We start from the raw sequence: 15,881 nt of genomic DNA on the forward strand, positions 1-15,881 counted from the left end.
GTTTATTTAGCATTGAGGAACAGATTGATAGTTACACGTGTACTAATCTTGTTCTGCAAATGTAAAGGAGCAGGGGAAAAAATGATTCAGAGATCTGTTTCCACTAGGAAAACTGTTGGTGTGGGTCTTAGTCATACAGGTGGCCTCAAAGTCTCAGTCTAAAAACAGAATCACTGGACAGCATTCATCAACCGTCTGACGAAGTGAATCACAAGCAGGTCAGTGGTCAAGCTTTACCAGCCTCCATCTTTTCAAACCAAAGTTTGGATTTTAAGGTGGGATTGGGGGGTTTTTCAAACAGAGTTTGAAATATATATAGTATAATTACTATAAATTCAGATTGTCAATTCATCTTTGGTCAAAACTTAAGTGCCCACATTCTATACACAAAATATAAAGACTTGCCTGCTTTGCTGCAGTCGACACAGAAGTTGTTCTTCTGGCCAACGAACGCCTTGGTCAGGCCGGGGCCCTTAGTCGTCACCTTGCTGGCATCTGAATGAGTGGGAGTGGCCTGCTGAGAGCCGCTGATGGCGCGGGTCACGGGGTCGACCATGACCGAGGAGGTTTCATGCATGCTGTGGCTGGACACAAGCTTGGAACCTGGAGAACAGAGCGAGTCAGGGGCGGCTGCGTCTCACTTTACATTTTCAAACCAAAAGCAAAGACCTTGCTTCACCTGTAATCTTTGCCTTAAAGGGGCTTCCCACAATGTGGTAAGGGCCGCCATATTTGATGGAGATGAGATAGTTTCCAGGGGCCATTGGGGTGTAAGTAACCTTGTAACCCTCTGGACACTCCACACAATCCATCTTCACTTTGGAGGGCCCGTCGATGGTCACGGCGAGGGCCCCGGGGCCTGCAGTGCTTGTGTTTACCACAAACTCGCACGCAGTTCCTAAAAGCAGTCAGGACAAAAGTGAGCGTGACAATGAACAGGGTAGGAAAACACAAAGCTGCACACAGTTACTTTAAGAACTCCAGCAAAAGCTACCGGACCCTTTTCACCATGCAGAAACTTCCAACTATGTACGTATTACACGTATGATGCAACTTATGACATCAAGTCGCATCAGAAATATCAACTGATTGGGTCTTTTTGTGCAGATTTTAGGTGCATTTCTGATGCAACTTGATGATATGGCAACATGACAAACTACAGATAAAAATGGTTTCTAATGTTCAGTTCTGAGAAATCAAGTCACTGCCATAAACTGGATGCCTTAAAGTGGCAAGCAGGGGGCAAAAAATATTTTTAAAAAATGAACAAAGGTTCAATGAGGTCTTGTCCTGAGCTCCCCAGAAAACACGAGGGAGGGTGGAGGAATGTAGTCTGCAACATTTCTGGGTCTAGAGCTTGAACCCCTCAGCTGCACAAGCAGCTGGAAATGGCTAAAAACATCTTGAGATGGTATATTACTGCCTCTACACTGGCCTCAGTGGATTATCAGCACAGAGAAATATCGGACAATTTGTATCACTGCAGTTTTTTTGTAACATTTGCTTCTGGATTTTTGTTGGTTTTGATGGAAGAACCAAACGTTCCACACTTTTCCCCCTTGATCCTTATTTTTTTCCCCCATCTCTAACTATGGGTCACAAACCACTGATGTTACTTGGGCCGATGTTGGTGGGACTCTGTTTAACATTTACCTCGCAATTTATTAGTGCAGCTACAAACTTGGAACTTTCCTCTTGAACGCATATTTAGAGAGTGCCAATTGTTTGCAACGATCCAAATCCTGCTGCAATGCTATTTTAAAATAACTAATGACAGCAGTGCTTGGAAAAACTGGAATTTACCCAGATGCTATTGAAGAATCATTGTTATAGAACCTATAACAGAGTACTTATTCTAACCTGGATAAAAACTAGCTGCACACTCTGCAAAGATGATGTACATGATGGCGGCGCGCTACCTGTGGTGCCTCCCTCCAGTCCCGGTCCGTAGGCGGACACCATGCCCGGGTCGCCAGCCTGGCCCGTCTCCCCGACGCGGATTTTAAACGGACTTCCTGGAATGTGACTTCCATTAAACTTGACGTCGATCAGATAGAGGCCGTTCTCTCTGGGGATGAACCGGACTGCGTATTTGTCTGGACAAGGGGGACAGCAGAGCCAAGTCACACAGAGACTCCTACAGCCCTGCTGGCTCTCTGAAGTGATTCTCCTCCGTTACCTTGATCGATCTCCGTGACGCAGCACTGCTCCAGCGCGCCGGAGGGACTGTGGACCTTTGCGTCGATCACACCTTTGGCGCCGTTGAGGCTGACGGCAAACGATGCCGGCTGGTTTACCTTCAACCCTGACTCCTGCTCGACAACAAATAAACTCCAACACTGAGTCACAAGCTGAGATAACCATTCCAGTTTACAGCTGCTCACAGAAGTTTCATATTTATCTTACCTGGAGGTCGCTAAGAGGGCTAAAGAGGAAGGCTGTGTAGTGAAGAGACAGAAGGTGGAATGGACCCGAGAGAATCTGTGGATCTGGTTCTGAATTTTAGTTCTTCAGTGGTGTGAAGGAGTGTGTGAGAGCAAAGGAGAACCTATAGAAACACATCTGTAGAGCCCAACTCTAGATTTTCTAGGATTCTTTTGGAAATCAATGGAATGTGAGGTTTGGTAATGGGAGTGTGTGTGTGTGTGTGTGAGATCAAGGAGACAGGAAGGGAAAATAAAACAGCCCGTTTCCGACCTCTTTAACCCTTTAGCGCCCTGTCACAGCTTGAGAGCGGGAAGGCTGTTGGGAGCCTTTAGAATGAGGCACGAGAAACACACACAGTCCTCGAGTTTCCCAGAAGCCCCTGAACTGCCCCCCCATGCAGCATCAGCTCATTGTACAGCTTCACCTGTCCACTCTAGTCTCACAGCATCTACTCACTGTTCTCTCCTTTTCTACTTATCAACTGACATGTTTGATTAGGTCGTTTAAGGCCCCAAAACTAAAACTGCTCAACTTCCCCCCGCATCTTCTCTGGTTTGATACCCAGATGGATTGAGCTTCAAGCTGCTGCTGTATGGCGGGCAGTGCACTGCGGCCTGGTCTGCATGCACACGGATGTGTGCGTGTCTCAGAGCCTCACCTGAAGACTGGCAACAGTGAGGCGGCGGGCGTCGTCCGACGGCGAGGCCACGGGGACGATGAAGGGGCTGTCGGGGATGTGCTCGTCGTTGAAACGGATCGACACCTCATAGTCGCCTGCAGGACGACACAACGGTCAGAGTCACTGAAGCTGGTCGACGGGGAGCAGTCAGTCACTCATGGGAAGTATTTGTAGGAGTACAAGATTACTTGAAAAGCATGACCTACTCTGATTTTGGCAGATACTGTGTTTTTTTTGTTGTTTTTTTTTTTATCCGAGAAGAAAAAACAAAATATGACGATAGAGTCTCCCAGTCGGCAACAGTAGGGTGACGGTCATCTACATGCAGAGGTGACCTGCCGTCAAGTTGGGTCCGTCAGTCCTCTCTCACAGCCGAGCAGAGGGGGCCAGTGGCTGATTTTCAGATGTTTGCGGCGGAGGATTAGATCGGTTTCACAAGTACATATCGGCCGATAAATCCGATCTCCCAGAATTACGGATCTTTAACAGCTGGCCGATTTAGTGGTGCAACCCTTGATATTTGGGTTTCTTTCCATTTATAATCTCAGTATTTGATTTTTGTCATTTTCAGCAACAAATTATTTAGCAATCACCAAACAAATAAGTCGGAGCTTTTTTCTTATCTGTTGGACTTTATTTAAAAAAAAAAAAAAAGAAATAAAAAATATTTGCCCCACATCGCAAAATTTGTAAATAGGAAAAAGTTTGAGACTATACTCAGAGTTGTAAAGGAGATATTCTAATTCTTTCTAGCTGTGTTGCATCGTTCAGACAATTTAATTTATTCACAAAAGGCTTTTTTTATAGTTTCTGAAAGAGAAATTGATAGAATTATCATTAGATGGTTGTATTTAGAGTTCTGTTTATAACTCTGTGCCTTATAAACAGAGCTCCATGTTTAACTCCTGTGCATGAAAACCATTTGATTTGTTGCACATGCTCAGTGCGTCTCCTCTCACCCGGCTCCTGAACAATGTAAGACACTCCACTGGAGCCGTCCTTGCGGTCCTCGAAGGTGATCTCTGCCTTGCTCGGCCCCTCCACAGCGATGCTGAGGCCCCCGGCCCCGGCCTCTCTGGTCCAGATGCTGAACTCGGCTAAGGAGCGGCACAGAGGAGTCAGTTTCACCGTGGGAAAACACACGCTGCTCACACACACACACACACACACCCCGATCGCACCGACCTGGTACTCCAGCCTCGGCCCTCTCCAAGCCCGGCCCCCCGGCGCGAACTTTGTGGGCTCCGCCTTCACCCAGGGGCCCGACGGTAAATTGGAAGGGGCTGCCGGGCACGTGCATGCCGTTGTACTTGACGCAGACCGTGTGCACGCCCGTCTCGGTGGGGACAAAGCGGATGCAGTAGGTGTTGTTCTCTCCCTCCATGATGTCGGCTTTGTGGACCTGACCTGAGGGGCTGGTCACCTGGGCCGTCATGTCCGCTATGCTGATTTCTGAAGGAAGAGGGGTTGGGGGGGAAGGAGGAGGTCAGATCGCCAACAGAACAAGTAGACGTTTGGGTCTGGTGATTTCCCAACTTCCTGTTTGGGTCACCTGGGATCTTGAGGCTGAGGTCACACTGGCTGCCCACGTTGGCGACAGAAGCGGCTCTCTTCTTCCTGGTGATGCTCTCCTTCATCCTGCCCTCCCCAGTCACCTTCACCGTGAAGGCGCTCCCTGTGTGCACAATCCCTTGGTTCAGTAAGCCAAAACCCCCGTATTCCTGACCTTTAACCCCTGACCGTTTAATGGTAAGCACCTGGCACATGTTGGTCAGCAAATTTGATGTTGATGATGTAATTTCCTGGTTCTGTGGGGCAGTAGGTGACCTTGCAGGTGCCATCCTCTTGATCCTCGGTGTTGATGTCCACTTTGCTGGGTCCCTCAATGGAAAGGCTCAAGCCACCGTATCCTGGCAACAACAGGCAGAAGTTAATATTCAATTCCCTTGTATTTTTCAGATGGAATAATTTTGTCAAAATCTCCTCCGGGCGTTTACCCGCATCGCGAGTGTCGATGATGAACTCTGCTGGCTCGAAGGTCCTTGCTTCGCTCAGGCCCTGCCCGCTCACACGCACACGGCTGGCGTCGCCGATCTCCGATTGGCTGATCATCACAGAGATGGGGCTGTTGGCGATGTGGCGTCCGTTCTTCTTGATGTTCACCAGGTGCTCGCCAATCTCTTTCGGCACGAACGAGACGCCTGACGGAAGCGGCGGCGGTTAAAGCACCGATCGCATTCCTCCAAAGAGGTTACCGATCGGCGGCGGACTCACCGACGTGGCCGTTCCTCAAGATCTTCAGCAGGCAGGGTTCCTCGCGACCCGAGGGCGTGGTGAGGGAGGCGGTCAGCTGGCTGATGTCCAGCTCGCCGATGTCCAGAGGGATGTCAGCAGCCGACCCCACCTTCAGGTGGGACATCCGCATGGAGTCGTCCCCTGGAAACGAGGACAGGCTGATTAGAACAAACTCTACATGTGTGGACGTCCACTACTGGCCATGATAGAGTAATAAATGCATATATTTGTCAGCAGCATGTAGAAAGTCTTTTTTTACACATTGTTCCCATTCCTGTTGCCATGGTTCATGAATTCATGTGATCCATTATCCTCATAACCAGCGTCAGTGGGCGGGGCTAATAAACCAGTTAAGATGTTTATTCTGGAAAAGACTTCCAGGGCAGGATGACCAGTCAAATGCCATTGTGCAGCAACTTATTAAAATCATTTTACTGTGCAATGAAGTAAATAAACCACAGAATAAATACAAGATAAAAATAAACATTTTGACAAACTATGATCTAAGATTTCGGATATTTGGAGGAAAAAAAATTCCTGTTTTCTTTTAATTTGCAAAAAACTTCAATAATCTGAAGGTTTTCTTTCCGGTTCTTGTTTTCCTGAGATTTGGCAATAAAGAAGAGAATCGTTTCCTTCCAGTCCAGCATCTGGACTCTTCTCTTTTCGCTAGTTTATAGGTCAGTAAGCCATTTAACTCTGACCTATGACTCATTCAAGTAGACAACTATTCACAGCACTCATGCAAAACAAACAAACAAAAACAACTTTCAAACGCCTACACTTTCATTGAAGATCTCACAAAAACTGATTGCTTACAAAAATATGCAGCATAATTTCCAGTACAAAACCTGGAAATTAAGATAAAGCAAACATTGACGCGTGTTCAGAAACTGTCTTCATAAAGTCCCCTAAGAACTCTTGTTAAAGAAATATCCCTGAAGGAGGATGATTGCAAAGATAAAAAGGACTAAAACACTAATTTGTTAAATGCTCCTACCAAATGTCATCAGTCATGACGTGCAATCTGTAAGGTCGCACGTCTGCTAACTTGACTGCTGGGTCGAAAACGCAGCCTTACCAGTGATTCTGGCAGAGAAGGGGCTTCCAGGGATGTGCTTGTCGTTATATTTGACCAGGATGCTGTAGTCCCCTGGCAGGACAGGGAGGTAGGACACTGTGCAGGTCCCGTCCTGGTTGTCCATGCAGCTGATGTCTGCTTTGGATGGCCCCTCGATGGCCAGAGAAAGGCCACCTGCGTTTATATACAGCAACGCACAAAGTTGTATTTTTGTTTCTGCAAGATTCATTCTCATAAACACAATCAAAATCCGGACTATTTGTTAGGTTTCTGCACAAAAGCGAAGAATTTGACTTCAGTTCCACCTGTAGTCTATGTGCAGACAGTTACGTATACACTGTGGAGGAAAAAAAAAAAAAAAAAAGGTATGCACACGTATGTGTAGTTTTTACATACACATGTAATAAAAATACATGATCAGCTTGAATTTAACGTTTGTGTGAACACAGTAGGTTGGTGTCATTTCTGCATACCCTCTCCAGCGTCTTTAGTGTCAACAGTGAAGACGGCAGGCTTGTTCACGGTTCCATGGATAAGACCAGGGCCGTAGGCACTGACATTCCCGCTGTTCATGTAGTCCACAAAGAACTGCAGGGGGCTTCCTGTTAATGGAAAACAGAGAAAGGCATGAAAAAACAGTCATTTAGGCCGTTTTGATGTTCTGTAGTAGCTGCAGGTATTGCAGAACTCTGATGTACCTGGGATGTGGATGCCATCATATTTAATATCCATCTCATGCAGACCGGCCTCTGTGGGACCGTACTTCACGGTTACGGTGCCATCCTTGTTGTCGGTGATGTCGGGCTTGGCCACCTTGCCTGATGGCATTCGGACTTCACCTTCAAAAACAAAAACAAAATAGAGGCATATGTTGTAACTAGTGGTTTAGTACTCTATACTACTTTGATAGTTTGTCTCATCTTGTACCCCATCTTGTCTGGGTCTTGGACATTGAGGGCTCTGGATTTTCTCAAGACCACAACTGTGGAAATATCACTAAATAGCCAGAATATTGCCAGTTTTATTTAACATTCTTGCTTTCATTGGCTGTAAAACACTCAGATTCAAATCCATCAACAACATATCTCCTTCCTAAATATGTATTTTGTTACTGCAGTCAACAATCCAATATATTCTTTGGGATTTATGTCGTCGAATTGTATTGCTGAAGATACGCAGAAGACAGCACAGAGCAACTCAAACTATACAGTGCTTTGTTTTCAGAGACGGTGGGGACTAGTTCCAACCCATCATCAGTGAGGAAGCACAAAGAAGGGTAAACTCTATGAAATTGCTGTTAGCAAAGCTAGCTAGCTAATGTTAGCAACCTACTTCTGTACCAAAATTACTTGCCTGCAACTCACACAAAGATTTAGTCATTAGCTACACATATTATGTTAGCTACCTGTGTAGTGTATTCACTATGTGTTTTAGGGCACCAGTTTCTGTTTGTCAGCTGTTTGCCTCCTAACATGATGCATAAGCTAACGTCACCTAATATAATTAACATATTGAAGGACGCAAGCAAATGTAGTGCTTCATATTTTATTGTATCATGTGATGTGGGCTTCGTTTCAGTCCCTCAACAGTCTTGGTTCCGTCTCTGCCTCAATAGAGTCTGGTACTGATTTGGTCTTGGGTTAGGTGGTCTCGACTATCACTTGTAGCCGGTCCTTAGGACATCGTAACAATGAGATTTAAACTTTATCCATTACCTGTGATCTCTCCCTTCTGAATGGTGAATGGGATGACCAGGTCAAAAGGTCTAAGTCCTGTCACATCCAGGCCATTCATCCCAACTGGTCTGTCTGTTGCCTGAAAGACAGAACAGAAATTAAAGGATTGCGGACTTTATGGTGCGCTTCTCTGCTAAGCCATGTTGCACACCATCAGCACAACGCAAGAAAAGAGAGGTAAAGCTTCCAAACACCAATGCAGGGATGAGACGACATGGAATGAAATGACAAATGAGGATTATGGTCAAGACGACGGCGCCAGCACAAACTGCGAGAACAAAACCAGTGGGTCAGAGACGAGAGGAAGACGGTTCTCATGAAAAATCGCTTTGTTTCTTAAGCGATTCCCACATGAAGCAGTTAACAACAGAGCTGCACAATTATTTAATAAAAAAATTCTGAGGGAAATGTAAATCTCTCCCACAATGGGGATGCAATATTGTAAAGCTCAGCTGCACTGTTCATGTGTTGGAGGAGGGACTCAGTTTTTCACATGAAGGGAACGAAGTGATAAGAAAAAGGCATCAGTATGAATGAAACACCTGCAAAGAGAGACAGACACTGATGGAGTCTGATGAAGTGAGGCATTGTGGGATGAAAACAATGACATGGAAGCATGACAACTGGGGCAAAAAAAAAAAAAAATAAAATAAAATAAGGCAGCTAAACACAAATGGAGCTCAAGACCAGCTTGATGTTTGTTAGGTACCCAGGGCTGTTGAGCGTAGTATTGGGGCATTTGTCTCTGCTGCATGAGCTGGTCTGATGGTCCTTCCAGAGCCTGGGAGGGTAGGGAGGTGGTGAAGAGAAGGCACAAAAGATGAAGGATTGAAAGTGTGAAACAAAATGATTTAGGGAACACTCATACTGCCAGAAGATTTTCTAAATAATGACTTCGTAAGGAAAGGCAGAAGCATCATTGCTTTGTTCTGCTGAAGAACCTGGGATATCTGGAGCAAAAGCAGAAATACTTCAAATGGAAACTTTATGCTAATCTATTCTGAAGAAAATGAAGTAAAGCCAGCTCGAGAGCCCAGAGATTTGAGACTACAATTATGCGATAAGAGGTTTTAAACATGTAAAATTCTCCAGTTTCATTTTGGTTCTTGTCATTTTAAAATCAACTCGTCTTTCTTTAGCAATCTTGAGCCAAACATTTAAGAATAGCAGACCTGTGCGTCTGCAGTTTAAGCAACTCACCGTAACTTGGAACGGACTGTTGGGAATGTGCTCCCCTCCGAAACGGACACATATTACATACTCTCCGGGTTGGGGTGCAGTGTAGAAGATGTCAAAGGTGCCGTCCTCATTTTCGACGACGTCCACGTCGAGCTCCGCCCCTTCGGGCGTGCACACGCTGCACGTCACCTTGCCTTTCCCAGCAGCCTTGGCATCAACTGTAATGACTGTCTGTTCACCGATCTGAATAGTTGGACCAACACCAGCGCCTTAGGAGAACAAAAACATACATAATGTGATTGGTTGTTACAGTCTGATGTGTAGAAAAGTATGGAAGACTGAACATGCCAAATACCCAAAATCAAGCCAGTTTAAGTGGATTGCATTTCTTAATACATCATTTAATGCATCCAAATATAGACTGAAACTATTTTGTCCTTTTGGCTCTTAAATTAGCTGGATCCATTTCTGAGTTCACATTTTGGATTAATGGGCTTCATTCATTTTTATCTTATTTTCTTTGCATTTCCATACATTTTCCAAGTGAATAAGCGAGTTTGTTCAGAATGTGCACTTGGAATGATGTAAAGCCATCTTACAAAAAAGAAAAACAATTTTTTTGTGATAAGTACAAAACAAAGAACTATGATAAACACCCAAATTCACTGAGATATTGTTCTTTAAAAGGTTAAGATAAATTCACTAAAGTTAAAATGCAGTTCTGTCAAAGGTGGTAAATTGTAAAAATGAAAAAAAAACCAAAACATTTGGCCAAATAAAACATTGGAGAAAAATTTTTTTTATCTTGAATATACACTACCAAAAAATATTTTTAAATAAAATTGTAAGATAGGACTAAAATATGTGAATACTTTATGCAACCAATTCCCCACACATGTTACATAGTTAAGACATCTTTATTTTGATGAGCATTTTTAGTTTTGGCAGGTTCATTCCTCCATACGGCTTCCCAAGTTTACCTTCGTAAAAACACAATGCATGCACATTCCACAACCATGAGACCAGGTTAAAGTTGGGTCAGATCTAGTCATGTTATTCAAGTCTCATGTAACTTGTAACCAACTAGTCATCTGTTATTAAAAAGTTTCAATTTAATCTACAACTATAACTAGATTAGCTAAAAGAACCATTCCACCATGCCGTCCTATTGATGCTGTTAGTCCTTTAGTCCGTCCAATAAAAACATGAGTCAGGAAGTGTTATGAGAGAAGTAAATGAGTTTGAAAGAAAATAAATAAATAAAGCACAGGATGGGATATTCTGGAAAGGTTTGGTACCACTAATTCTCCATGCGAAAAGAAAAGAAAAACAAAAAAAAAGGAGAGAGAGAGCAATTCTTCTGTTACGAATCTTTCACAGGGCTTACCTAAACCGTGACCGCCGATTGAGACTGATAAAAGGAACGGTGAGAAGCAGGGGAGCAAGATAAAAGAAAAAAGGTGACAAATAAAAGACAGTCAGATAAGGACGTGGGGGTGCTGGGTGGCATTAACTGTGCTCCAGACAGTTGGCTGAAGAACGGTGGTGGTGAAATGCATGTGTGTGTCTGGGGGGAGGGGGAGTGTAGGTGAGGTGCAACTGAGGAGCACAGCGTGAGCAACATGACATACCAATGCACAGAAAAATGAGACCTGAGCAGCAAATAAAAACTGATGGGACATGTTGAAAGGGAGAGCTCAGTGCAATGCAGCTGGAGAAAACAAAGGCAATCACACAAACACAAGCAAATTGACACGTTAAGTTCATTCATCTGTCAGATTCAAAACATCAGACCACATAGTGGCCACTCTGCAGTCACACTGCTGCCAGTGCAAATAATGACTTGTGAATATTTGCAGGACAGTCAGATGACTGCATTATATTTACAGTTGATTTTTTGGGGGGGAAAATTTTCTAAGTTTTTAAAACAATTTGAAGTTTTCTTGATTTGCTTGTGTTTCATGTATTTGTACACTTTTAGATAGCAGGAACTTCTCTACCGTACAAATGATTTACGTTTGAAATTAATACGTTTTTATACTTTTGAAAAATGGTGTCAAAGACATTTTCAGTCAAGTAAAAAGCAATGAAAAGATTTTTTTTTTTTTAAGTCTAAGACTTTAAAAACTTTGAAACCACTGGGCTCTCTGTATTCAAAGAACCTAATTTGCAGTTAAATGCAGCAAGAAATGACTGAGATGAATGTGTCCATAATTGCTGAGATTCTGATCTCTACTTTCTTTTGCCACAAAAAAACCAAAAAAAGGTCATTTGACCTTCAGTGAATATGGAGCAAACTAAAACAAAAGAACTTTGATTCTAACTCTAGAATACAAAGTTTCTATAAATCAGAGTGTGAGCGTAAAGAAGCTAACCTGTGACGGTGCACTTGCTGGCGTCTCCGGTGGGGAGAGCTCTGATGCGGTACGGTGAATAAGGAATCTCATCCCCTCCGTATTTGATTAGGATGGTGTATCTGCCCGTCATGTCTGGTACATACGACACCAGGTAGGTCCCATCATGGTTGTCACGGATCTTTGCCTTTTTAGGCTTCCCCTCTGGGTCCTGCAGAAACACAAGGACTTAAACGCTCAAAAATTGCACCAAATGATCAGTTTTCATGCTTTCTATCCGACTGCATAAAACATGCAAAGATTGGAGACTCAAATATCTAATCAGTTTTCAAATAATCAAATTTGCTCGAGTACAACCCAAAAATATTGCAAATAAAGTTCACACCGTCTTCTCTTCTCTTTAAGTAATGGTGACCTTACATACTTCCTGCTGGGCCACTCTTATCGTCCGTCTAATTTTAATACCTACCTTTATCAGTGTTTGGCATTGTCTTTTTCGCCATAAATTATTTAAATTACATTATGCAGGATTCATTTTTGAGAAATCCAGGTGTATGTCAGAGCTTTAAAAGAACCAGAGGTCAGGCTTCCGATCTCTGACCTCAACGTGAGCACTCACCGTGATCTGCACCGCCAGCAGTCCCTCGCCCGCATCTTTGGCATCAATGGTGAACTCGACAGGCAGAGAGGCGGGCACGCCGGTGGTGTTGAGGCCGGGTCCGCTGGCACGCACCTTGCTGGCGTCGTGGGTCGGCAGGACCTTCACCTTGTAAGGGCTGCAAGAGGCAGACAAGAAGTGCAGTTTGAACAGCAACCAAGAATCACCACTGAAAGGTTGGGCAGAAATTGAGAGCGATTTTTCATAGATGTTTTATTTTAACATGAACAACAGGATATTTTTCCAGGGACCCTGAAATGAAAAAGTACCATTTATTTTGTATCGCAAATTAGACAAAACGACAATTTCTTCATAAATCCCCTAATTAGTAAAAAATATAAAAATAAAAAAATCAACTGGCCTGTAATTTATTCTCTATGAAGGTCTCCGAGGTTTGTTAGAGAACATCAGACTAACTCTTAAGTTAGTCTGATGTTTCCATATGCAGTAAATATAAATACAAAGACCTCTACAGTATAGTTACTCAAGGTGGTCGATATGGACTGAAAGTGTTGATATTTTATTGTGCTATTGTGATGACGATAAAAACGTGACGATAACTATTAAGCCATTTTCTTATTGAACTGTGACTATGTAAGCTGTGACTGCTCCACATGATATTCATAGCTCCACAAACACTGTTAAAATACTTATTTATAATGTGCTTTTTCAGGACCCCAGTCACAAAGTGTGATTTTTAATCACTAAATCTAAATTCTCATGACCAGAAAATTATCACGATAAATGATAACACAATAAATGCCTACCAATAATAGTTACTGCTGGAGCCAAATGATGCATTGAGTTTTACCTGCGTGGGATTTCCTCATCAGCATACAAGACATTGATGGAGTAGGGTCCCTCTCTGGTGGGAACATAGTTGACGGTGTGAGTCTGGTCTCCATTATCCACCACCTCGACAGGCTCCACGACTCCTGCAAGAAACAGCGATGAGCTCATCGTTTCTACATTTTGTGAAACGTAAATGGAATATTTCCCCAGATAAAGTCTTTTGCTGCAACTAATCGTGGATCCCGTTGAGGTACGTCTCAACAATCAAGAACACTCGTCACCTTTGGGTCCTTGAACGCGGACCTGCAGAGGGGCCACTCCAGCTTTGGAGGCGTCCACTGTGAACTCCTGAGGGATGTTGGCTCTGACGTTGCTGCTGAGGCCAGGACCCTGACACTTCACCTTAGTGCTGTCCACGGTGTCGCTGACTGGAACGGAGAAGGGGCTTCCTGCTCAGACAAAAAAAAACAAAAAAAGTTACAAAGTTTATTTTTTAAATGTAGAAAAACATTAGTAAATGCTGAAGTTGAGCAGATTAGTATTTGCTTTTGATTCTCATGTATTCAATCTCAAGGTGTTGGAGACAAACTCCTCCAGAAGGTGTTGTAGTTGAGAGTCACCTTTGACTGGCTGCCCTCCATAGGTGATGTTGAGGTTGTATGTTCCAGGCTCATAGGGAATGTACTCCACACTGCAGCTGCCATCTTTGTTGTCAGTGCAGGACATTTTGGCCTCTGATGGACCTTCCATTGCCAGACCAAGACCTCCAGTTCCCGCTCCTCTGCAGAAGGAACATGGTATTATAAAAACGAAGAGACGGAGCCACTCCGCCGGATGAGCCAACCTGAACTTTTTCCGTACCGGGTTTCAACCATGAACTTGTTCGGCTTGTTGGTGATGCCGCTCTTCAGGCCAGGACCGTGAACACGGACACGAGCCGGATCGCAGCCCTCGGTGACCGCCACACGGAATGGACTTTTGGGCACTGGAGAGCCATCGTAGCAGACCTCCACACTGTGAGGGCCTGAGCACACAAACAGAGTTACAATCCTAACCAGCCAGTAGGTATCGCCCCCCTGCTAATGTTCGTGTCGCGATGTTTAAACCCACCCTCCTCGTAGGGAGTGTACTCCACGGCGTACATGCCATCGCCGTGGTCTGTGATCACGGCATCCGGGCAGCTGCCGGATGGACTGCTGATCCGAGTTTTGATGTGGTCGCCTCCGTTCTGTGTGAGAGCACGAGCATCCACGGTGAAGTCTGTGGTCGCGTCACGGAATACTCCTAAAAATCACACAACATACAGTTGTCATAGCATGTGCAGATGTAGCTCATTTAAAGTATGATTTAACAAATCAGTATCCGACATGTAAAAATGGGGATGTGTGTGTTTGGTAATGTGACAGTGACAGTGATGCAATGCTCGATTTTGTACTGTTTAACAGAAGCAGAGAAGCAGGGTGGCCATTTTTGAAATATATATACAATATAAAAAATATCTATAAATATTTGTTATTGGCCATAAGAGCAGAATTAATATTGCCACAAATTCATATCAGTGTATCCCTACTATATATATCCGTCTCCTGGAAGTTGATTGTTCAAGTGGATGGCTAGGTTACCTTTGCCTTCCACTCCTGGTCCAAACACACGGACTCCACTGGCATCGATGGCCGGCTCCACGGTAAGGCGGGCGGGGAAGTTTGGCACATCCTGGCCTCCGTAGCGTATGGTGAGCGTGTAGGAGCCCGGGTAGAGTGGGATGTAAGTGATGGTGTAGGTTCCATCTCCGTTGTCCTGGATGTGAACCTCGGCCTCTGTGCCGCTGTCCGAGATGATCTCGATGGTGAGCTCAGCCGGACCAGCATTGGTGCAGTCCACTACAAACTCTCCGGTCTCCCCGACCTTGGCCCGCTCCAGTCCTGGGCCAGAGCAGCGCACCTAGACGGAGAAGGAGGCAGAGTTAAATGACCGATTCTTTATAAGGAAATGAAATAATGCTGATAAGATCCATGAAGGCCTAGGAGAAGGGAGGGCGACTCTGCTGACCTTGGACGGGTCAGTAGGAGGGTAGGCTGTAGGAGTGTAGGGTGATCCAGGGATGGGCACTCCGTCGTAGGTCAGTTCCACCTGGTATGGCCCTGCCTCACGAGGGATGAACTTCACCTGACTGGTCTCTGGGCTCAACCCTGGCTCAACCTGGAACAAAATGAAAGAAAAAAAAAAAAAAGTATTTCAGTACTGTAGGTTTTAAGAGATTGACCGTGTAGAATTCAGAGATTTTGGAGTAGAAAAAAAAAAAGAAAAAGTCTAAAGTCAAACTGACCTTACAAGTGACCGGTTTTCCTGAAGGCCCGGTAACCTTGGCGGCAACTTTGCCCTGACCGCCAGCACCCTTCGATTTGACAGTCACCTCCTGGTCTTTGCCGACGGTCATTTCTGTAGTGACACAAAAAGCATTCTTGGGTCAGGTAAAATGCAGGGAAGGGAGTGTGGCAACGGTAGGTGTTAATTTGGTTCTGAAATCTGATAACCAAGGCAGGCAAAAATTAAAGTTTTAAAAAAACATTTCTCACCTTTATTCAAAGCTTAATTATTTCTACAGTCATTTAGCACAAGTGCTGCCTCACACTTTCAGAATTTAATTGGCAATGAGGTTTTTTTCTCGTTGGAAACTTGT

General features: G+C 44.4%; 1 protein-coding gene across 3 annotated transcripts in view; it reads right to left on the bottom strand.

Moving 5' to 3' along the window:
• The window catches only part of flna (filamin A, alpha (actin binding protein 280)), a 55,130-nt gene that overhangs the window by 1,947 nt on the left and 37,302 nt on the right, over positions 1-15,881 (bottom strand). The window contains exons 20-47 of one of the 3 annotated variants that reach the window (XM_028012553.1): positions 15,528-15,640; positions 15,251-15,400; positions 14,824-15,142; positions 14,312-14,485; positions 14,063-14,225; positions 13,822-13,982; positions 13,483-13,650; positions 13,221-13,344; positions 12,371-12,527; positions 11,773-11,962; positions 10,785-10,808; positions 9,419-9,666; positions 8,928-8,999; positions 8,198-8,297; positions 7,181-7,321; positions 6,956-7,084; positions 6,483-6,656; positions 5,381-5,542; positions 5,104-5,307; positions 4,864-5,016; positions 4,659-4,781; positions 4,292-4,558; positions 4,066-4,203; positions 3,086-3,201; positions 2,180-2,312; positions 1,920-2,096; positions 680-898; positions 406-603 (exon numbers count right to left, since the gene is read on the bottom strand). In XM_028012553.1, the coding sequence (XP_027868354.1) occupies positions 406-603; positions 680-898; positions 1,920-2,096; positions 2,180-2,312; positions 3,086-3,201; positions 4,066-4,203; positions 4,292-4,558; positions 4,659-4,781; positions 4,864-5,016; positions 5,104-5,307; positions 5,381-5,542; positions 6,483-6,656; positions 6,956-7,084; positions 7,181-7,321; positions 8,198-8,297; positions 8,928-8,999; positions 9,419-9,666; positions 10,785-10,808; positions 11,773-11,962; positions 12,371-12,527; positions 13,221-13,344; positions 13,483-13,650; positions 13,822-13,982; positions 14,063-14,225; positions 14,312-14,485; positions 14,824-15,142; positions 15,251-15,400; positions 15,528-15,640 (4,497 nt within the window). The remainder of the gene's footprint in view (positions 1-405; positions 604-679; positions 899-1,919; positions 2,097-2,179; positions 2,313-3,085; positions 3,202-4,065; positions 4,204-4,291; positions 4,559-4,658; positions 4,782-4,863; positions 5,017-5,103; positions 5,308-5,380; positions 5,543-6,482; positions 6,657-6,955; positions 7,085-7,180; positions 7,322-8,197; positions 8,298-8,927; positions 9,000-9,418; positions 9,667-10,784; positions 10,809-11,772; positions 11,963-12,370; positions 12,528-13,220; positions 13,345-13,482; positions 13,651-13,821; positions 13,983-14,062; positions 14,226-14,311; positions 14,486-14,823; positions 15,143-15,250; positions 15,401-15,527; positions 15,641-15,881) is intronic. The other 2 variants (XM_028012565.1, XM_028012559.1) reach the window with 2 other exon arrangements.

The sequence above is a fragment of the Xiphophorus couchianus genome, chromosome 1 (assembly GCF_001444195.1).
Source record: "Xiphophorus couchianus chromosome 1, X_couchianus-1.0, whole genome shotgun sequence".
Taxonomy (NCBI): domain Eukaryota; kingdom Metazoa; phylum Chordata; class Actinopteri; order Cyprinodontiformes; family Poeciliidae; genus Xiphophorus; species Xiphophorus couchianus.